The sequence below is a fragment of the Lynx rufus genome, unplaced genomic scaffold, assembly GCF_022079265.1.
Source record: "Lynx rufus isolate CCGP_SWC_20201006 ecotype Redwood Valley unplaced genomic scaffold, mLynRuf1.p SCAF_7, whole genome shotgun sequence".
NCBI lineage: Eukaryota > Metazoa > Chordata > Mammalia > Carnivora > Felidae > Lynx > Lynx rufus.
Window position 1 is genome coordinate 79,540,050 of NW_025814889.1, and position 21,935 is coordinate 79,561,984.

General features: G+C 55.6%; 1 protein-coding gene and 1 long non-coding RNA gene across 2 annotated transcripts; one reads left to right on the plus strand and one right to left on the minus strand.

Moving 5' to 3' along the window:
- Positions 1 to 5,954: 5,954 nt before the first annotated feature.
- Positions 5,955 to 10,639, minus strand: LOC124501421 (uncharacterized). Its single transcript, XR_006959755.1, has 3 exons — positions 10,492 to 10,639; positions 9,680 to 9,746; positions 5,955 to 6,034 (listed from the first exon to the last, which is right to left on the minus strand). It is a non-coding gene; the product is annotated as an uncharacterized LOC124501421 (long non-coding RNA).
- A 9,193-nt stretch (positions 10,640 to 19,832) lies between these two features.
- On the plus strand, positions 19,833 to 20,339 carry LOC124501615 (sperm mitochondrial-associated cysteine-rich protein). Its single transcript, XM_047065961.1, has one exon. It carries the CDS (start codon positions 19,833 to 19,835, stop codon positions 20,337 to 20,339), a length of 507 nt encoding a protein of 168 aa, XP_046921917.1.
- The last annotated feature ends 1,596 nt before the right edge of the window (positions 20,340 to 21,935 follow it).

The following is a 21,935-nucleotide window of genomic DNA, read 5'->3' on the forward strand; positions in this document are numbered from 1 at the left end:
GAGAAGAGGGGAACATGCAGGTTCCCAGCGCGGGGCAGTTCTCCCGGGCCCGGGGACCTGCACTACCTCCACCCCCTCATTCCCAGGCCTGGCTCCTCCCTCTCCCTCCGCGCGCGCGCTTCGAGGCCGAACCGTACATTCCTGCGGCTCGGCGCGCGCGGCCTCCTCCTTCCTTCCCGTTCTCCCCACCCCCGGTCGAAGGGCCGGAGCGCGCTCCCGCCGTGAACTCTCCGGGACCCCCCCTCGGGGCGGGTGGCCGGGCGCGCTCACCTCCTCCTGACCCGGCCCCGCCCCACCCCGCCCAGGCCGTCGCCAGCGCCGCCGCGGAGTCCCCCGCCCCCTCCTGCGCTGCCTGGAGTCTACTCCTCCTAGCCCGAGCTGTCCTCCCTCCGCCGCGGCCCGGACTGCCTCCCTCCCCAGTCCCCGTAGCCCCGTCGCGCGACCGACGCTCCCCTGGCGCTCCACCGCGTCTCTCACTGCCCCTTTCTCGAACCTGACTTCACTTTCAGAGCACAAAACTCCCACCCCAAACTGCCCCTACGGTGCCAACCGCGCCTCCGACGAAGCTGCCCTGCTGAGTGCCAACTCCCCTCCCCCAGACTTTCTACCGTGCCAGTTGCCCCAAACTGCCAAGGGCCCCTCTCGGCTGTAACTGCGGGTCCGGTCGTCAACTGTTCTCACAGCCATTACATATCCCCCCCCCCATTGGCAATAACAGCCCCTTCTCCCCTTCAGTGCCACACTGAGTGCCCTTCAGATCTCAGAGGGCCGCCTCGCTGTCCCCTCGGTAGCCCCTTCCGGGCACTGAGCGCCCTCGCCCGGCGGAGCAGGGGGTGAGGGGGGCGGGGGGTTGGCCACGTCAAGAGTTTGCCCTAGCCGCCCGGCCGAATCGGGGACCCTGGCCCCGGGACAGCTCCAGCGGCGGCGACTCCCGGAAACCGCCCCCTCCCCCGCGCCCCGCCCGCCCGGCCGCCCGGCCGCCCGGCGGGCCGGCCCAGCCGGCTCTGTCAGCGCGGCTCACACGGGGAGCGCCGGGGGAGCGGGAGAGGCGCCCGGCCGGCCCCTTCCCCCGCCTGGCGGCTGTGGCTGGGCCAGGGCGGGGCGCGCTTTTCTAAGAATCTGTTGTACCGGGTGGGGGGCGCACTGGGGGTGCTGCAGGAGTGGGGCGCCAATTTGGAAGAATGAAAAGCAGGAAGGGGTGCCAGAGTAGGCAGGGAAGGGAAGGCGGGCGCGGAGGAGGGGCCGGGGTGGCGGCCGGGTACGGGGAGGGGGGGGCAGGGCTGGGAAGGAGGGCCAGGCTTGTGGATGCGGGGGGCGGCGCGGGGTGCCAGGCCTGATTGGGGGGCTCGAAGAAGGGATGAAGCGGGACTGCAGTGTTCTTTCCAACCCAGTGTGAGCTCCTTGCTGTTGCCCCCAACCTGAAATACCCCATTTCTGAAGCCAGCCCCCCACCCCCAAAAAAGGGGGGGATGATAGATTTCTGAATCAGAATCTGGGCAGTGGTAAAAAAAAAAAAATTAGGTACAAAATGGGAAATACCCCCCAACCAGGGGGAAAGAGCCCTGATTAGTCAACTCCAGGCTGTCAGTACCCCCCCCCCCCTCCTCCCAAATCTGAAAGGTCCCAATTAAGTCAAGCCTGCCTGGTTGGTAATTAGAACCAGAAGTGGCCAGGCCACAGGGAGGGGGGTTGGGAGTGGGGCACAGGAGGGGGGTGGAGGGCTCCAGGAAGTCATGAGTCCTCAATAGCCCCCCCTTTCTCTTCACCAGATGCACCCCACTCCTCATCACCCCATCTGTGGTGCTTCCCAGGCATTGCAGGGAGAGGGGGCCTTTAAGGGACAAGGCATTAGAGTGCCAGGCCCACCCTTCCCGTCAACCCCAACCCCCCATTCTAGGCAGTCTTACTTAGTACAGCCTTGAGGAGAAGGTAAGAGGATGGGGGGATCTAGTGCCCCCTCTTATCCCCAAAGTCCCCCCAGCCCTTATTGCAGCAATTAGACCCATTAGCCTTCTAGCATTTCATGGGAACCAGATGTTCTCCACCAGCCTGGTGGGAGTATGAGGGGGGGTTGCTGCCTGACTCACCCCCGTCCCCATCTATGATCCCCACCATCACAGTGCACCCCTCCCCACTAGAGCCCCACAAAGTCAAGACCCCGGAGGCAAAGAGAAGCATACCCCTCCCCCACTAACAAGGCCATTAGCACTGAGAGTCTTGTATGGTCACCCCTCAGAGCCTCTACAACCCTGGCAAGGATGAGTTTGGCCAACGAGGGACTGTGGAGGGAGGAACAGCTAACTCCTTATGCACCCCTCCTTTTCCCCCCCTCCTGCCACCTTCTGGATGGGGCTGGAGGATAACTGGCTCTGAATTCCTCCCACTAAATTCTCCTTTTCTTCCAAAACCTTCCCTCAAAAAGGTGAAGAGGGGGCATTTCAAAGCAAGAAGCCCCACCCCAAGGGTAAGTCCTAACTTAGGAGTCCCACCTGAAGGGCGGTGGGGAGGGGTCTCTGGAGGAGGGGGCAGCAGAAGAGAGAAGGGAGGTGTGAATGGGGGACGGGGCCCAAAGCAGGGGTGTAAGGAGCGCTGGGCAGGATGGGGGCTGGGACTGGGTAGGGGGCCAGGAGAGGGGGGGTGCAGCCTGGGCCCCAGCGGCGGCGGCTTGCCCAGCTCCCCCCGCCGGAGAGGTTTCCTGTTGCAATCAAAGCCCCGTTTGTGTAGGCCTGGAGTTGGAGCCCGAGCCTGAGCGGCGGAGACCAGGGAGGGGAGGGGAAGGGAAGGAGGCAGTCGGCTGGGGTTTTTTCCTGGAGGAGGCCTCACTGCCGCCTGCTTGCCACCCTTACCCGCCTGCTTGTTCTGCTGGCCTCTCCCAGAGTCTGGGTTCTCTCTGTGTCTGTGCCTTTTGGCCTGTGTAGTGCTCTGTCACCTTGCTTAGGTCTCTGAGTCTCTCTTTTTCAGTTGCTTTTAAGTAGAACTCTTTTTCTTCCTGTGCCAGCCTGCCCTCAGTTTCTCCATGTGACTTAGTGTGGTGCCGCCTGGGCTCCTTGCCCCAGGGACACCGTCACCAAGTTCAGAGGATAAACAGGGCTAGGTCCTCACCACCACAGACATCTCCTTGAGAGGGGGAAGAGGGAAGTGGGTCCCTCCCGACCCACTCTGTTCCCTGTAGTCTTGTCAAAGCAAACAGAACACATCAGTGTTCGTAAGCACGGAGATACAAAGAGACACGGACCCCAGGGTTTCATGCACACGTGTGAGCACACGCACGTGCACACACATACACACCTCTGCTCTCCCATGCACACAGGCCTGTGCTTGTCTCTGCAGCACATGCCCCCCTCCCGCCGCCCCTCCTCTCCTCCACCACAGGGTTCTGAGATGCCTGCCTTACCCACTCAGGCCCCTGGAGAACCCCAGGGGTGGGGCAAGATTTCCCTTCTCAACGTGGATGTCTCCAAGGTGCTAGGGACCCAGCAGTAGGATCCTGGAGGCAGCCTCAGGGAGAAGTTGCAGGTTCTCTCATGGACCACCCTCCCTCCCATAGACTAAGAGAGAGACACAGACTCAAGGTGAGTGTGGCTTTGGCATCAGACTTAGGCCTCCAATCCCCCTCCATTGGGTGGCTCCAGGCAAAAAAGGGACAGCAGGTCAGAGAAATGAGAGACTAGACCTTTTCACCCCTCAGCTTCTCTCCCACTGTGGGAGGTCTCCCAGACTCCAGGATCCCTTCCTCTCCCCTCTGCCTCCTCATTTACCACTGGGTGCTGCATGCTCCACTCTCATGCAGGCTGTCTGGACCCAAGCCTTCCCCTCCTCCCCACCCCACCAACATCTCTCTGCCCGGGCCTGTCTCCTGCTGCCAGCCGCACCCTCTCCAGCTACCTGCCTTGGTTCTGGCTCCTCCCTTGGATTTCTCCTTTTGGCCCCCACCCCCTCCTTCAGGGCAGCCTTGGGGGATAGAGCCCAGGGTGACCCCTTCCCCAGTCTTGACCTTACTTTGATCCCTGACCTTGATCTCCATGCGTCCAGGGCACAGGGGCCCAAGGAGAGCTTCCCTGGGGGCTTGGCCACTGGCTCTCAGCATTCCCCCACTACCATTCTTTTTCTCCTCTCCCACCTTCCTCCCTCTGCCTTAGTGGCTTCTCCCAGAACCTGAGAAACTCAAGTCCCAAGGGACTGAGTCGTGTGGTTCTCTGCAAGAAGTACATTCATGTGGGAGGATGGTTTCTTCCTACCTCCCCAGGCCCTGGGACAGATTCATGGGGTGTAAATGAGGTAGGGGAAGCCCAGCTGAGGTTTCCAAAAAGGGGGGCTTTGTGCTCTCCTGTTCACCTGCATGCCACCCAAATAACCCCTGTTGGGCTACAGACATGCCACTGGCAGGTCTCACCAAACACCAGACACACCGTCAGCAGCCCTATTAAATACCGCCTCACTCCTCACACTGACTCTTTGTTGCACACACTGGAATTTTGTATATGAGCAGAGTCTCGGGGACATGCTGTGCACACACAACTGCATGTGGTCTACACACACACACACACACACACACACACACACATGCCTTCTCCAGATGAGCACAGTCTTTCCACTAAAGCTGCCAGCCCCATCTAGTCACCCCTTTCTTTACACATACACACGACCCTCCGACTGCCCCTCCTGAAGGCAGGGCCCCTTTCTCCCACCTCCCTCTCCCTGAGCTTGTGGAGCTTATAAAGGATGTCTTTATCTTTTTGTCTTTTTTTCTCCATCTCTGTTTCTATGCCTCTGGAGCTGCCCTTCTCTGTGTCTCTCCTCCCATCACCTCTCTTTCTTTCCAGGTGAGGGCTTCTCACATGTTCACCCTTTACCCCACTGAACCCGGCGGTCCAGCCCTCCAGCTCATGGGCACCCACGCCTGTAATGGCTTGGTCAAGAAGACCAACTACCAAGTGGGAGGAAAGGAGATCCAGAGGGAAGAGGAGAGGCCTAAGGCTTGTCTGCTGTCAGCACTCAAAAGCTTAACCCAAAGAGGGCAGGCCTGAGGGACAAGTAGGGATCTGCAGCACGTGGGCACCATGCCAGACCTAGAGGGAGGGGAGGCATCCAGAACACACATGGCTGGAGGAGAGGATGCTTCTGGAAACACCCCCTCCACCTCCCTGGATTACTTATGGTGCAAGAGCCACCTTCTTTGCAACTGATTCCACCCTCCCTAGCACCAACAAGAGACTTTCCTGACCCCACACATCTTTGGGCACCTGGCTCCATTTCATTTCCTTTTCGTGCTGCCTGCCCCTAATTCAGAACAATATCACCTCTCTATCACAGTCAGCTGGTTGGCCTTCCAGACTCCTCCATTCCCCAGAGTGCTTCCTGGTACCCACCACTGCATGCAGGCAGAAGCCTCAGACTTCACCAGACCCAGCCTTGGCTGCCCATGCAAAGTGTTCCCCACTGCCGGTTGACTCGGGAGGCGATTGTAGACCCCAACATTCTAGACATCTTGGGTAAGAGAACTCTCATTTGCAAACAATGCCATTTGCTCCACATCCAAACCCCCTCCTGTCATGGCCACCCCTGTCATCTACTCCATTAGATCAAACCCCCATCCCTGCCAGTCTTGCTAACTAGGGTGCCAATTTTCTGTAGCACCCACCCTCCAAATGTCTTCCTATTGCCACCTGCCCTCATCCCCCAAGGTCCCTGAGACTCACACAGAGAGGCCATCTCCTTGGGGAGGTCAGGCTGGCCCAGGCCCCGGAAGCTAGGACTCAGCATCTCGAAAGGTGGAGACCCCCTGAGAGCCCCTGGGAAGGCAAAGGGGAAGCCAGCCCCTGGGTAGCCAGATCCAGGCCCCAGGACACCAGCCGCTGCAAAGAGTCGTTCCTTATTGGTGGCCATGGCAGCTGCGGTGAGGGAGGCTGAATCCCCTGGGGTCTGCAGTGGGCGGGGGAGGTCTTCAGCCACAGCCCCCGCCCATGCCCACTGCCCCAGCCTGGGAGGCTCCGTGCCCGCCCTTCCTGGCCTGCCCACTGGGTCTCCAAGAGTCCTAGGGAGAAAGAGAGGAAAGGGAGGGATGAGAGAATGATCACCCTAAGGTTCCAAGCCCCATGGCCCTCTCTCACTTGGAGCCTTTTCCCTGTATGCTTCCAGGGTCTGTACTGCCCTGCCTCAGGGCCCTCTACCACATGGTAGAGGGCAGGGCAAGAGCTAATACAGGTTGAGAAAAACTCCCCAGGGAAAGGTAAACTGGTTTCCAAAGTGAATAATGGTCTTAGGACTCCTGGCAGAGAGGACTCCCAAGCTGAGAAGGGACCATTAAGCACCAGTGGGCTAGACACTTGATTCAACCTTCACATCAACCCTGTGAAGTAGGAATTATGATTCCCATTTCACAGAGGAGGAAACTGAAGTTAAGTGACTGGCTTAAGGTCCCATGGCTGTAAGTGGTGGAGCCAGGATCCAAACTCTCAGGGCGCGTGGCTGGCTTAGTGGTAGAACATGCAACTCTGAATCCCGGGGTCGTGAGTTCAAGCCCCATGTTGGGTGTAGACCTTACTTTATTAAAAAAAAAAAAATATATATATATATACACACACACACACACACACACACACATACATGTGTGTCTATATACGTGTATATATATCTGTGTGTGTATACATATATATATTCAAATTCTCTATTACCCCGGGAAAAGCAAACATCTCTGTTGTCACTTTGGGGCCCTACACCTCTCTGAAGAGGAGTTGCAGTCCGGTGAGTAGGAACACTGACTCTGGAGCCAGGTGCCCTGAGTTGGTCCCCACCACTTGTTAGCCGGACCTTGGGCGTGTTACTTAATCTTTCTTTGCTGAATTTAGTTTCCTCATTTGTCAACAGGGAATAATAATAGGGCCCACTTCATAAGGCTGCTGCGAGGATTAAATGATTTAACATATGTAAAGTGTTTTGAATGATATGGGGCAAATATTACATACTGTGTGTCTCATGTTATTTCTCTTTGTACCTTCTCTTCCTCAATACCTCTCTTGTAATTAGCATTTCCTTCTGTCTCTATCTTCCTCAATACTCCTCTCCCAGTTTCCTCTCCCAGTTCTCTCCAGTTACCCCTTCCTCACTCCCTAACTGGTCTTGCATTCTCTCCTTCAAATCCATAGATGCTGATGGCCACTGTGTGCCAGGTATGATGCCAGGGAGCTCCTCTCCTTGTCCTCCCCTTACTTTGCTTCTCCATCTCCTTTTCTCTGTCTTCTCTGAGCCCTCTGCTTCCAGGAAGACCTCCCTACATCCTATCCTCCCTCCAATGTAGCCTGCCCCTTGAGATTTTAAACCTGAGCTCAAGGGAGGGAGAGAGGAAGAAGGAAGAGAGGAAATGGGAATCCTAGTGCTAGGCAAGTGGTTTCTCTTCTGCTGTTCTGATAAGGGTAATATTGGCTTTCTCAGGAGCCCCAGAACCACCCTCTAGGGAGTGAGGGGTTGGGGAAAGAAAGTCACCCCAGTCTCGGTAACTCCTCTATCAGCCAGAACCATAATGGATTGAGATGCAGAAGGACAGAGAAGGACTAAGAATGAAACACAGAGACCACGGCATGGGCAGGCCCAGAGGTAGGTGATAGGAATTTCTGTATCTCCTTTTATTAGTCTTTGCTTCTAGAATCAATATATCTCAGTCTTTGTACCTCTGCTTTCCTTTCTCTCCCTTCCATCCTCTTTTCTTCTTTTCTTTTCTTTTCTTTCCTTTTCTCTTCTTTTCTTTTCTTTTCTTTTCTTTCCTTCCTTCTTTCCTTCCTTCCTTCCTCCCTTCCTTCCTGCCTTCCTTCTTTCCTTCCTTCCTTCCTTCCTTTTCTTCCTTTCCTTCCTTTCCTTTCTTTTCTATCTCTCATCTACTTTGGCCTTCAAACTCCTGAGGCTAAACTATCAAGGAAGTTACAGGAACTCAGACTCCAACCCCACCACGCTTCACTCAGTCCCCATGTATGAAGCTACCCCTGTTCCTCACCGGGCATCACCCATATCCCCAGCACCCTCAGACTCCTTACCCCAGTCTCTTCCCAGGCCCTGAAAGTCTGAGCCCCAAGCCCCCAGGGTCCTTCTCCTTTTCCTTCCCCTATTCCCTCAAGTCCTCATCCCTGGTTAAGCCCAGGTGGAGCCAGGAGTCCGGGCCCCAGAGGCCCCTGGGCCATAGCTCAACAGGCTGGGCCACATTCCAGGTGGATTAACCCCTCCAATGCCAAGGGTGAGAAGCTACAAAAGCCCCCCCATCTTTTTCAGACTGCCTTAGACAGGACCTGGGATCTGTCTCCAGCACCCACTGTCTTTGCTTCTCACTTACAGGTGGGAAACAGAGACCTGAGGGTGGGGTGGGAGGACTTCGGGTCCCAGAGAGGGATGCTCAGACTCCTGGTCCTTACCAGAGAATGAGGCTGTAATGAGTGAAGGGCAGCCCAGCTCTCCCCCAGACTTCCTCCTAATTTCCCTCAGAGAAGAGACTTGAGAGTTGAGTGGAGAGGGGAAGGAGACAGAGAGGCATCCCATTTCTGAGCCTTGCTTCCTATCTGCCCTGGCTGGGAAGGGAAGGGGAGGGTCTTAAGTCCTGGGTGGAGGAAGGGACCAAGGGATCGAAGACAGTGGTACAGAGAGTAAAAGGCAACCCTACACTAGGGACCCAGATGCCTTGGTTCTTTGGGGAACCTGTGGAAGGAAGAGAGTCCTTCTTTCCTCCCAAGATGCCACCTCAGATGGAGGTGGGGCTGACTAGGGGAAAGGGGCCCTTACAAAGCTGCTTCTCTTAGGGCTGAGGTGGAGTTGAGGGAGGGCATGGATGAAGGGGGCTGCCGGATGGGGGGGGGGGGCGCGTCTCCCTGCTGCCCTGCCTGCTCTAGAGCCTGGAACAAAGCTGCTCTTGTCGGCTGCTCTCCACCCGCTGCCCCCCTCCCCTCTGTATAAACACGACCACCTTTTTCCATGACCCCATCTCCAGCCTGGGCGGAGAACCCAGGCATCCTCTGCTCTAGCCTGGGCCCCCAGCCTGCTCCCCAGGAGGCAGCGGTGGCCTGGGTTTCCCTGGCCTTGTGCCACCCTTGGGGGAGTCCAGACCCTTGAGCTCTCCACCTCTCATCCCCAGGTGCCCTCCCTCCACCCCACTGGCCCCAGGGAGGGGCAGTGCCCAGGAGGCAGGCAGGCAGGCAGGCAATGCCAGTGGAATGTGTGTGGGCAATGGAGGGCACGGGCAGGGTGGGGCAGAGGGGGGAACTGGAGGTGCCAGTTAGGTGGCTTTCTGAGCCAGGGGTGGGGGTGTGCCGGGGCGGGGGTGTGTGCCCTATGCTGCCTACCAGACTTTAAGCTACAGCGTGCATGTGTATGGGTGCGTGCACGCGTGGGCATGTACGTGTGCGTGTGTATGTCCATTTGAGATACCCAAGCTCCAGGCGCCCTGCATACACTGCCCCCTGCCCCTCTTCCTTCCTCTCTTTTCTTGCCTCAAGGGTATGGGACACTGCCTATGGTCCTCAACCCCAATTCAGCATCTGAGGAGTAACAGTAAGGGCAGGAGTCTCAGACCTGATCTGGGATTGCAGCTGTCCTGGACATGCCCTGCCCCCTTCAGGGGGCACAGTCATCTCAGCTTCTTGCCTTACAGACACCTCCTCAGGCTCCCCTGCCCCCCCCCCACACCCATGCATACTCTTACCCTCTGGCCACCTGCAGAGATCCCCTCCTACATACTGGGTCAGGCTGAGGGGACTGGGCTGTAACTGCTGAAGACAGAGAGGCATGTCAATGGGGCTCCCAGACTACAACTCCTAGGTCTTCCTGCTCTTCCTTTGTTCCCTTTGGGCTCCCCTCCTGAATACTCCTGAGGAGCCCCCATCCTTGGCTGGAAGGAACCAAGACTCACCCCCTACCTGGGGACAAATGAGAGGGAATATAGAACTGAGGGTTTAAGGGACCTTCACAGACCCCTACCCTATCCACTTGTCTCTGCAAACTCCTGGACCCAGAGGGCTAGGAGCGCTTGCCTCTGGATGCTTTCCTTGCTTTTCTGATGTCCAAACTGGGCCATTCCACTGGGGAAAGAGGAACTTGGACCAGTTTGGACCAGAAGGCCACCCCTCAGACTCCCCTGGGGAAGCCTGACCAAGGGCTGGCCAAGGTCTTTCCACACGAGAGGGAACCCTGGCTTCCCTCACACTCCAAAGCACAAAAGTAGGCTAGAACCCCTCTGCCTGAAGACTCGTCCCCAAGTGCTCTCCCCACTATTCACAGAATGCAGCTTTGCTGAAGCCCAGCCCAGCCTCAGCCTGTCTAAATCTTCCCCAATCCCTCCGGCATCGGGGCTGACCCCCAAGTCGGGCAGGAAGCCCCTCCAGCCTTGTGGACCGCCCGAGCAGCCCCGGCAGGGACTGAGCGGCGTCGCTCCCCAGCGCCCCCGCCCCCAGCCCACCTCGGCGGGGACCCAGGCGTCCGCGGGCGGCGGCGAGCCTGCTTCCCCGCCTGACTCACCTGGAGGGGAGGGAGGGGGAAGGGAGGCCGCTGAGCCCCAGGTCCCGGCGTCGGGCGGTCGCGAGGATGCGGCGTCGCGGTGTCAGGGGCTCACGGCAATGGGGGGCTCTGGGCGGGGGGGGCACGGGCTCTAGGCTGGGACTGTCCCGGGGCCTCTCGGAGCCCGCCCGCCCACGTGACCGCCCCAAAATATCCGACACATTTTCTCCCAAACCGCACACTGACTCTGCAGGCGGGGACACGGAAAATATTTTCTTTCTTTTTCTCCCTCCCCACCCCCCCCACCTCCCTCCCAGCCCGGCTCCCTCCTCCCCCTCCCGCCCTCGCTCCTCCCTCCCCTGCCGCCTGCCCCTGCCCGGCTCCCTCCTCGGTGCCCTGGGGCTGGGGGGCGGGGGTGGGTGGGAGGGGGACTGGGCGGGGCAGCCCAGGACGCCTGGGTCTCTGCCCCTCCCATTTGCTGGGCTTCAGTGGCTCCATCCCCAGGAGGCCGGGCAAGGCTGGCAGACGAGGTCAGTGTCCTGGGCCCATGATGCCACCCTTTCTCTCTGGCACTTTTCCTCTTCCTGCCATTTAGGGGGACTGGTTGAGTTCTCTGGCCAGGCTGTGTGGTTCAGTGTGGCCAGTGTCTGCTACCTCCCGAAGGGAGGCGATGGGAGCTGTAGTCTCACCATCCCCCGGGTGGAATGATGGGGCAGGGGTATGACAGAGCAAACGCCACAGTCTTTGCCCTTTGCTTCGCCTCCACCTGCAGGTCAAAGTAGTCTCTACTTCCCCTGGCCTATCCCAGATGGTCCCTTGGTCCCAGGAGCAAACTGGTTTAACTAGTGGGATTGGAGGGTGGCGGTGCTGAGGCCCCCCGCCTGGAAGACCTCGTCATCTCACCCTGCCTTGAGTAAGCTCAGGACTTAGGGTGCCTGGGTCCCTGGCTGCCAAAGTTGTCCCCACCTTTGGGCTTGGATCTGGAGGGGGAGAGACTGGCGAGCAGGGAAGGAGGAACCTTAGCTGGGAGTGGGAGGGGCCTCTGGCTGGGTGTGAGGGAGAAAGCCCAAGCAGAGGGTGTGTGTCTGCCTTAACCAGCGCCTGCTTGCCTGGTAGATGCGCCACGAATGTTGTTGACTCTGGGTGTGTGTGTGTGTGTGTGTGTGTGCACGCGCGCGCATGCCCAGAGTCAGTGTCAGTGTCTGATGGGGAACACTCTCTGACTTCAACATGACCACCAAAGACTGTTAGCCCTAGAGTGGGAACCCAGGGGTTTATTTCCATTCTACTGAAGACAGAAGGGAAACGGTAGCAGGACGGGGCTGGACGGGGCTGGACGGGGCTGGAGAGATACGCCCAAAGGACCTTCCCCCAGCAACAACCCCAGGGTGGCCAGCACTGGGGATGTGGACTCCTGATCACATCATCACATTTTCCGTACAGAAATTACTCTGCTCTGTCCTCACTGCCACCCTGAGGCTCAGGTGTCCTCCCTCTTAGGAAAGGCCACTTTTGGTTAGCCAGAGTCAGCTGATAGAGAGGGCGGAAGAAGGGGCATGCTGTGGCTATCTCTGGAGAACAGAAGGCGTCGATGGGGGTGCAGACAAGGCCCTCTCTTTCACTCCAGGGGTGGAAAGAGCTGGGAATAGGTACTCCAGGGTCCCGTCCCCAGGTGGCCTGGCTGCTGTTGACTTTGCTTGGTTACCCTGGGAGCAGCTCTCAGCAGCGTGGGAGGGGCAAGTGTCAGGGAGTTGGACCCAGGCATCCAGGCTGGGGTGGGATAGCACCCGCCTGTGTGGCAGGGATCCTGCCAGGAGGCTGCAGAATTAACCCCTCCAGCCCTGCTGCTGGTGGCTGGTGCAAGGAGGGCAGGCCCAACTGCGGTTTGTGAATGTGGCCCTAATTCCCCCTCCCTGTCCCAGCACATCTGTACTTGGTTTACAGTGAATGAGTCTCCTGTCCTCATGACCGGGCAAGGGCACCACTCCCTCCCTAGCCCTTGGCTGGGCATCCTGACACAGAACCAGGCACCACCCCCGTGACACTCTTCCTGCTGGGTATCTCCTCTCTCAACTCCCCCCACCCCCCCGGCCTTAAGGGGGCTCAGGGGCTGGTCCCCAGGCCAAGAGCTAGAGCTCTGAGACTGTGCAGCTGGAGTGGCAGATGGGAACAGGGAAGCTAAACAGGGGACCAAACACTTGTGGTAAACTGGAAAGAGCAGATCTAGAATTCTCTCCCTTTCTGCCCTTCTCTTTGTTTTGGTTTGTCTGTCTGTCTGCCCCTGTCTTTGTCTCTGGTGGGTGTTTGTCCATCCATCCGTCTTTGGTAACTGTGGCTCCTCCCTTCTGGTGGCCTGCTGCGTCCCCAGCCGAGGACGGCAGCCAGGGGGCGATGCCCAGGAAGCCCCGCCCAGTGCTGGCCCCTCCCCTCAGGGTTGCCGCGCCTCCGCCCCCGCCCCTCCCGGGGACCCAATGACTGGGGTCTGTTTGGAAGTCAAACCAAACATCCAGGCCGACTGGGGATCGGGGAAGTGGAACATTGTGAGGGGTTCAGGTTCTTCTCTCCCTCTTGCAGTAGAACCGGTGTTCTGTCCAGGGATTCCAGGAGGAAGCTTGGAAAGAGGGCCTTCTATTCTGGAAGCTGGTGGAGAGAGCTCCCCTCATTTCTCCTTCCCTTCTGTCATCCCTGTTTCTAGCCTTTACTCTGTTTGTGATTGTTCCACTGAGTCACCCCGGGGCAACTTGGAGAAATCATTTCTTGGGGGCCCTAGGCCCATACCAGGCTTCCTTGGCTTTCCTCATCACAAAGACCAAAAGGAGAGATTGTGAGGACAGGACATCTGACCCACCTACCCTGACTGTGCTATTTTGCACCCCCCCCCATTGTCACCCTCACCCTCTCCCCACCAGAAGGAGGACATTGAGTAGGTGATTGTCCCATGCCCACTCTGGTGCTGGGGAGAATGCCCTATGCCGCTCTCGGAGGTGGCTGGCAGATGTCTGTGGGAGGTGGGAGAGCTGTGTTACAGCCCCCAAGGACATCATTAAGGCACCAAAGTGCCATGGGAGCTTGGAGCCCAGGGCACCCAGGGAGAGTGTGATGAAAACATGTTTTGTACAACACGTGTCTTCTCTTTTCCTTTCCTCTTCTCCTCTCTCACCTCCTCCCCCTCTGCCTCCTCCGTGCCAAGGTTGGTGCCAGCCCTGCCCCAGGTGCTTGCTCAATTCCACCCCTTTGACCAGGCCTAGTTTCACTTTTTTTTCTTTAAGTTTATTTATTTATTTTAAGAGAGACAGAGACAACATGAGTGGGGGAGGGACAGAGAAAGAGAGAGAGAGAGAGAGAGAGAGAATCCCAAGCAGGCTCTGCACTGTCCAACACAGAGCCTGACGTGGAGCTCGAACTCAGGAACTGTGAGATCATGACCTGAGCCAAAACTGACTGAGCCACGCAGGTGCCCCAATGACCAGGGCTATTTTGCCACTTGCCCGTTTGTTGGCTTTCCTAGTGAATGAATTTGTGTGTAGAAGGTCCTCACCAGCCTCGGTACCACCTAGATTCCCATATAGAAAAAGGCCTTGATTTTGAAACACAGGATTTGGGGACTAGCCTAAACAATCCTAGGAGTTTCTTCCCTGAACATCCATTATTCATTATCTCAACAAATCTTTTTTAAGTATCCACTGTGTGCCAAGCAAGTACTAGACCCTGGGAATGAATACCCAGGTATGGTTCCTGCCCCTGCAGGCTCAGTCTGGGGGAGGAGTCTGATGTTAACCAAATAACCCACAAAATTGCAAGTGATCACTAGTATACAGACACCTAAGGTATACAATGAGAATGGATAATAGGAAGATTTTTCCTCCAGCCAAGGAGATCAGGAAAGGCTTCTGGGAAAAACTGAGGAGGAGAGTAAAGAGAAAGGAGGGCAACAAAAGAATATGTGCAAAGGCCCTGTGGAATCAGGGCCCTGCTTCCCAGCCACCCTGCTCCCCTCAGAAAGAAGAGGATCCCCCGCCATGTCTGTTCCCCTCCTGGATTTTTATATGGTACAAGGGAGAGATGATAAGCACCTCATAATGGCCAAAGGGGGACCCTGGGACACCTGGTGACCCCACCTTGAAATGATTCCAGCCATTCCTTCATTTCCTCCTCCGGAAAGGGAAATAGAGGCACAGATAGGGAAGAGGAAACCACAGGCTTAGGCCTCAGATTATACACAGAAAACAAGGCCCCACGTTGTTGCCAAGTCCCCCAGAGTGCGGGATTCCTATGTTTGCCTAGCTGGAGCTGGAGCTGGAGCCTCACCAGACAGAAAGCCTTCTCCTAAGAGCTGTTCTGCCATGCACCTTCCCTCTTCCTGATCCAGCCCTGACCTGTCCCACTCCCTGGAACTAGGAGCATGTCTGCCTCCACGGTTGCCTGGAGTATGTGTGAGGTGAGAGCTCCAGGTGTCTGCCAGTCGTCACGTGGGTGGGTGTAGCAGTGGTTAGTACAGAACCTCAGTCCAGGGGTTAAAGGGTTCTCTCTCCTCTGTCCACTGGGGGGCTTCCACTTCCTCTAGCCCAGACACCTAGGTGCCAATGTTCTTCCCTTCTGCGAAAAGGAATCGAAGGCCCTTTGGAGCAGGGAGCAGGCTTCTTTGTGGCTGTGCCGCCTCTGGAGCTGGCAAAGAGGTCATGGGACCAATGGAGTTAAGTTCCAGCCCTGCTCTGACCCACTTTCCTCCCTGTGTCCACATCCCCTGGAGCAAGGGTGTTGGGTGGGGCCAGCCTGGCACCCCCGCACCCACACCTGGGACTTCCCCTGGATGGAAACTCCCAGAACCTTGGTGTCCTACCTCATCTGCCAACTCCCACCAATTGCCTGGGATCCGTTCAGCTTCAGTTGGATCGCGCCGTCTGCCAGCTCTCTACCAGACTACAGTTCCACTTTAGCCTCAGGGGCCTCCCCAAAGATGTTGTCCCACCCTCTGGGCCCATCTTTGAAGTCTGGCTGCCCCTTCCAGCAGACTCCTTTGAAGAAAAGATGTGGGGGGGCGCCTGGGTGGCGCAGTCGGTTAAGCGTCCGACTTCAGCCAGGTCACGATCTCGTGGTCCGTGAGTTCGAGCCCCGCGTCAGGCTCTGGGCTGATGGCTCGGAGCCTGGAGCCTGTTTCCGATTCTGTGTCTCCCTCTCTCTCTGCCCCTCCCCCGTTCATGCTCTGTCTCTCTCTGTCCCAAAAATAAATAAAAACGTTGAAAAAAAAATTAAAAAAAAAAGAAAAGATGTGGGGCTGGGGCCAGGGGGTTGGGAAGCTACCCTTGGTTGAGCACTTACTGTGTTCCAGGCGCTGTGCTACGCATGTACCTTACTCAATCCACAAAGCAGTGCAGAGAGGTAGCAGTTATCGCCCCATTTCACAGAAGAGGGAGCTGAGAACCAGAGTGGTTAACAGCAACGTGCCCAAATCACACAGCTAGGAAGTGCCAAAGCTGAGATGGGAACCCAGGTCTTGGTGGTCCCGAGGGCCCTTTGCCATAGCCGGCTCCCTCCTCTTCTGTAGCTTCCCCTCTCTCTATGGGATGAGAGACTTGGGAAATTCAATTCAGTCCAATTCAGCAAACATTTATTATCTGCCTCATGCCAGGCATGGAGAGATGCCAAAAATACAAGGAAGGTGGCTGTCCTTGAGATCTGGTTGGAAAAGTCAGGTATAGGAGACTAGGCAATATCTAACTTCAGCATAACGATCTGAGCAAGGTGGTGTGGACCAGAGGGAAAAAAGCAGTACTTTATTTTCTCTTTCTATACAGAATTTATAAATATATTATGAACAGTATGTGAGTAAGCTGGAATACAGCAAATACCTATTTAACTGCCGGGCAAGTCAAGAAATAGTATTTCCTGCACTCCAGAAGCTCCCATGTGTTCTTCCCACAATTCCCTGCCCCCCCTAAGAAGTAACCACCATCCTGACTTTTGTGATGACTATTTTCTGGTTTTTCTTTATAGTTTTAGACCTATGTATGCACCCCTAAATAGTATTGCTTAACCTTGCCTGCTTTTGTAAAATAAATGTTGCTTTTGTTTTATTTTATTTTTTTCAGAGAGAGAGAGAACAGGGGAGAGGGGCAGAGGGAGAGAGAGAATCCATACTCAGCGTGGAGCCGGGTGCAGGGCTCCATCCCACAACCCTGGGATCATGACCTGAGCTGAAATCAACAGTTGCACGCTCCACTGAGCCACCCAGGCACCCTGATCTTGCCTGTTTTTGAGGTTTATGTAAATGGAATGATACTGTATTACTCTTTCGTGTCCTCTTTTGTTCAACTTCCTGTTTGTGAGACACATCCAAGTTTTCGCATATTAACTGCCTTTTTATTGTTTTCATGGTATGCATGAATATATCACAATTTATGACTGACGTTTTTATTCTGTTGGTAGATGTTTGAGTTGTTTTCAGTATGCCTACCATAAACAATGGTGCAAAGAACATTCTTGTACATGTTTCCCAGTACATACATGCAAGAATTCTTCCAGGCTATATAACTAAGAGTTATGGGGCGCCTGGCTGGCTTAGTCAGGAGAGCATGGGACTCTTGATCTCGAGGTTGTGAGTTCGAGCCCCACACTGGGCATAGAGCTTAGTTTAAAAAGGGATGGGGCAGGGGCGCCTGGGTGGCTCAGTCGGTTGAGCGTCCGACTTCAGCCCGGTCACAATCTCGTGGTCCGTGAGTTCGAGCCCCGCGTCGGGCTCTGGGCTGATGGCTCAGAGCCTGGAGCCTGCTTCCGATTCTGTTCACCTCTTGATTTAGGTTCAGGTCATGATCTCATAGTTCTTGAGCTTAAGCCCTATATACTCTGCACTGACAGTGCGGACCCTGCTTGGGATTTTCTCTCTTCCTCTCTCTCTGCTCCTCCCTTTCACTCACTCTCTCTCTCTCAAAATAAATAAACTTTAAAAAATATATTAAAAAATTAAAAATAAAAGGGGGACGCTTAGGTGGCTCAATTGGCTAAAGCATCTGATTCTTGATCTCAGCTCAGGGTTTTTTTTAATATATCATTTTTTAAATGTTTATTTTTGAGAGAGAGAGAGAGAGACAGGGTGTGGGCAGGGGAGAGGCAAAAAGAGAGGGAGACACAGAATCTGAAGCAGGCTCCAGGCTCTGAGCTGTCAGCACAGGGCCCAACTCAGGGCTTGAACGCACGAACGTGAGATCATGACCTGAGCTGAAGTCAAACGCTTAACCGACTGAGCCACCCAGGTGCCCCTCAGCTTATGTCTTGATCTCAGCTCAGGGCTTGATCTTGGTCATGAGTTCAAAGCCCCATATTAGGCTCCATGTGGGGCATGGAGCCTACTTAAAAAATACAAAAAACGGGCACCTGAGTGGCTCAGTCGGTTGAGTGTCTGACTTTGGCTCAGGTCATGATCTCACGGTCTGTGAGTTTGAGCCCTCAGCATTGTCAGACTCTGTGCTGGCATCTTGGAGCCTGAAGCCTGCTGTGAATTCTGTGTCTCCCTTGGGACACCTGGGTGGCTCAGCTGGTTGAGCGTCTGACTTCTGCTCAGGTCGTGATCTCATGGTCCGTGAGTTCGAGCCCCACGTCGGGCTCTGTGCTGACAGCTCAGAGCCTGGAGCCTGCCTCGGATTCTGTGTCTCCCTCTCTCTGCCCTTCCCTGCTCATGTTCTGTCTCTCTCTCTGTCAAAAATAAGTAAACATTAAAAAAAATTTTTTTTAAAGAAATAATGGATTCTGTGTCTCCCTCTCTCTCTGCCTCTCTCCCACTCATGCTCTCTCTCTCTCTAAAGAATAAAATTAAAACATTAAAAAATAAAAAAAAAAAACCTAACAGTCAAAGTGTATGTACAGGCAATTTCAATTTATCAAATAATGCCTGACTGTTTTCCAAAGTGCAGTTTTCCAATTATGCAGGAAGAAGAACATTCTAAACAGGGGCAGGCGTAGGACCAAGAAGAACTGTACACTCTGTTGCCTAAAACCCTCAGCGTTTTTCCCTTTTACTGGAACAAGATCCAAGCCCCTGCTGTGAGTGCCAGGGCCTTGCATGTTGAGGCCCCTGCCCTGCTCTCTACCGGTGCCATTATGACTCTGCCCCTCACCCCCAGTCCCATGGTCATGTGTGACTGCCTAACCCCGCCTCTGCCCCAGTGTTCTTCCACTAGACATCTCCATAGCTCTTTCCCTCATTTCCTTCAGGTCTTTGCTAAAATATCCCTTCTCAGTGACACTTTCTCTGACCACCCAGTTTTAGATGGCAACCTCCCACATTCCTTACCCCCTCCTCAGCTTTGCTTGTCTCCACAGCCTGGCCACCTGGGTTCCATTCAGTCTCAGGCAGCTCTCCCCTGGTCTGCTAGGACTTGACACTTTATCTCCCCCCAAGCCTTAAGTGCCAGCATACCTGACTGTTGGGGGCTGGCTACCTGGCCCTGCTGATGGACTGGCCTCTCGGAGCCACTTTTGATCCGGACAGCCTGGGTTTCTCACAGTTGTTCTCATGCTCTGAAAAAAAGCTCATGTATTTTCTTTATTTACCTGTTTGGTTTTGGTCCCCACCCTGCCCGAGCCCTCACTTTTATGGGAGCTCTATAAAAGAGGCAACCTCGCTGTCTTATTCACTACCCGATATATGATAAGTCCTCAAACAATAACTGTCCAGGCTGGTTGTCAATCTCCCAGAGACCTCTGAGCACCCCTACACCCACACCTGGGAATTGCCCTGTGTGGAAATCCCCAGAACACAGGCATCCTCCCTCCACTGCCAGCTCCCGCCAACTTCCCTGGTTCGGTGTCAGACAGCTTCTGCTGGGAGCTGCTGCTGCTGCTGCTGCTGCTTCCCTAAATCCCCTCTGGGGACTGTCTGGGAGCTCTGGCCGCAGCTTTTCTGGCCATCAGGGCACAAGGGTGATGGGCAGGGGTCCTTAAACAGGCAGGGGTCAGGTGCCTGGAGCTCGAGAAAAACCTTTTGATGGAATAAAGTGGAAGACTTCAGAGATGAGAGGACCTCACCAGGTGGAGAAATGAAAAGGGCACGCTGAGCAGAGCAGAAGGAACAGTGGGAACAAAGGACTGGAGGCATGAGAGCGCATGTCGTATTTGAAGAACACGTTCTGGTCTGGTGCAGCTGGAGGGTTTTCGGTGGAAGGGAGCGTGGCAGGAGAGCATCCCTGGGCTGGCCTGGAGGGGGAGGGCTGGCTGGGGAGGTATGAGCTCCCAGCAGGATCAGCAAAGGCTCAGCAGTGTCTTAGGTTTAATCCTGCCCCCACCCCTGCCTCTGTCAGTCTGCCCCTCCTACTTCACCCCTGCCCTTCCCTTCACCCAACCCCCAGCCTGGCCGCTCCTGCAGCTGAATGGACTTCTCCCTCGGCCTACGCTTGGGCCCTCGCAACAAGAAGGCCACCCACCAACAGCCCCCTACACCCTCCGGGCACGCCGCACCAGCTGCCGCCCCTTGTCTGTCCTGTCCCCCCTCCACCTGTTTTTGCCCCTGCCCTAGCTGTCCTCCTCCCACCTGCTCCTGCACTGCCTATCCCTCTCATGCAGCTACCTGCCCCTCCTGCCCCGGTCTTCCTGGCCCACCCTGTACCTGCTCCTGCCCCCCCTGCCCTGCCTGTCCTCCCCTGACTTGTCCCCACAGCTCCTGTGTCTTGTGTGCTGGTCCGCACGTGACCTGCTGCCACCCCTCACCTTGCCCAATTTACCCTTGCTCCAGAGGCCGAGCTGCCTGTCCCAGCTCCTGCCTGGGCTGCAGTGACAGCTGTGGCTGTGGCCCAGGGGCTCCTCCAGGCTCCACTGGCCGCTGCAGCCGCTGCTTCCGGGGACAACGCACCTCTCAGAGGCACTGTCTCATAGTCTAGCTGGACTGCTGCCCCGCTGAGAGGTTGTCGGTCTGGTCTCCCGGAGCACTTCTGCCAGCTGCTTCCTCTGGGGGGAGGCAGAAGCTCTGGAGTGAGGAGAAGCATCAGCTAAACCCCTCACCCAGACAGGTAGAGGCAGAAGACTGCTCAGAGCCCCCGCGCATCCCCCATAGTCCCTGAGAGTGGGGCATCTGCTTTGATGTTAGTTTCTGGGCCTGCTCCCGCTGGTTCCAGAACCTCCTCTTCTGCAACTTCTGAAATGGCAAGCATGCTTCTCAGAGCCTCCCTCAAGGCCTTGGAAGGTGAGGAAGTTGGCCATTTTCTTCCTGTAGTCAGCCTCTGCTGGACATCCTTCTTGGCTCATCTTCTCTGCAGTTCTCATGGATAAGGTACATCCCTCCTCTAGAGGCAGTAGGGGGCCCTTTGTCCAGGGGTTGCCTCTTGCCACTTGGGCCTCCACCCGTATCCCTTACTGACCCAAAAGTCTGTGGACCCCTTACCTCTCATCCTGAGTCAGGCAAAGAAGGTCAGTGGCTCTTAGCCCAGAGGAGAAGGCTGAGCAGAGGGTTCTTGGCTCTTCCTTCCCCTTGGATATCATGACATCCTTCATGGTCCTTTGCTTCTAGGAACCTGGAGTTCTCTGCCTGGATGTCTTGTCTTTCAAATCTCTGAGTGCTTGCGCAGTGTCATGACCTCAATCTTCCAGCAATAATCCCCTCTGTTACATCCATGCTCATCTGGCATGGGGATAAGGGAAGCTGGGAAGTCTGGTCTCAGTGATCCCATCCATATAGCTAAGTCAAAATACCCTGTCCCTGTGGATAGGACCTGAGTTTGGAGAAGCCACCAAGAGGAAGCTGGAAGTAAGAGCCCCAGGTATCTGCTCAGGGCTGGACCCTAAGATAAAAGCCCCTAAGCATCCCTCCACACTCAAGTCCTCTGACATCAGTCTGTTTCAATGTTCTCTTTCTCGGCCTCCTTCTCTGGGACTCTTTTGAGCTTTCCTTTCTATCTGTTTATCTTTCTGTGTACCCTTCCTTCTGTCTTTCTACATCACTCTCTCCATTTCTATTTCCTTCTTTCTGTCATTGGGAGGTTCTGCCTTCACTTAACTTTGCCTCTACATCAGCCTTCCTCATTTTCTATCCTTCTATTTCTCCCTCCTTCTATTTCCCCATCTAATGTAAAGTCTATTTAACATATATGTCTTTTTCTTTCCCCCTTCCCTGTCTCAGTTTGTGTCTTCACCTCTATTTTCTTCCTTGGTCTTTCAATCCACCTTATCTCTCTCTTTTTCTAAGCAAGCTCTACGCCCAACATGGGGCTCGAACTCAGGACCCGGAGATCAAGAGTCACACGCTCCACTGACAGAGCCAGCCAAACTCCCCTCTCTCTGCTTTTCTATCCTGTTCTGCTTCTGGTGCATTTCATTCTCAATCTCTTCCATTTCTATTTCCCTTTCTGTGCTTGCCTCCCTTCCAATCTTCTGGGTCTAGCTGTGTATTCATTTCCTATCTCTTTCTGCCTCCCCAAATCTGGCTTTCTCTCTCTCTCCCTGAGTCCTGCAGGTGCCTCTACACCATGCCTGTGTCATGC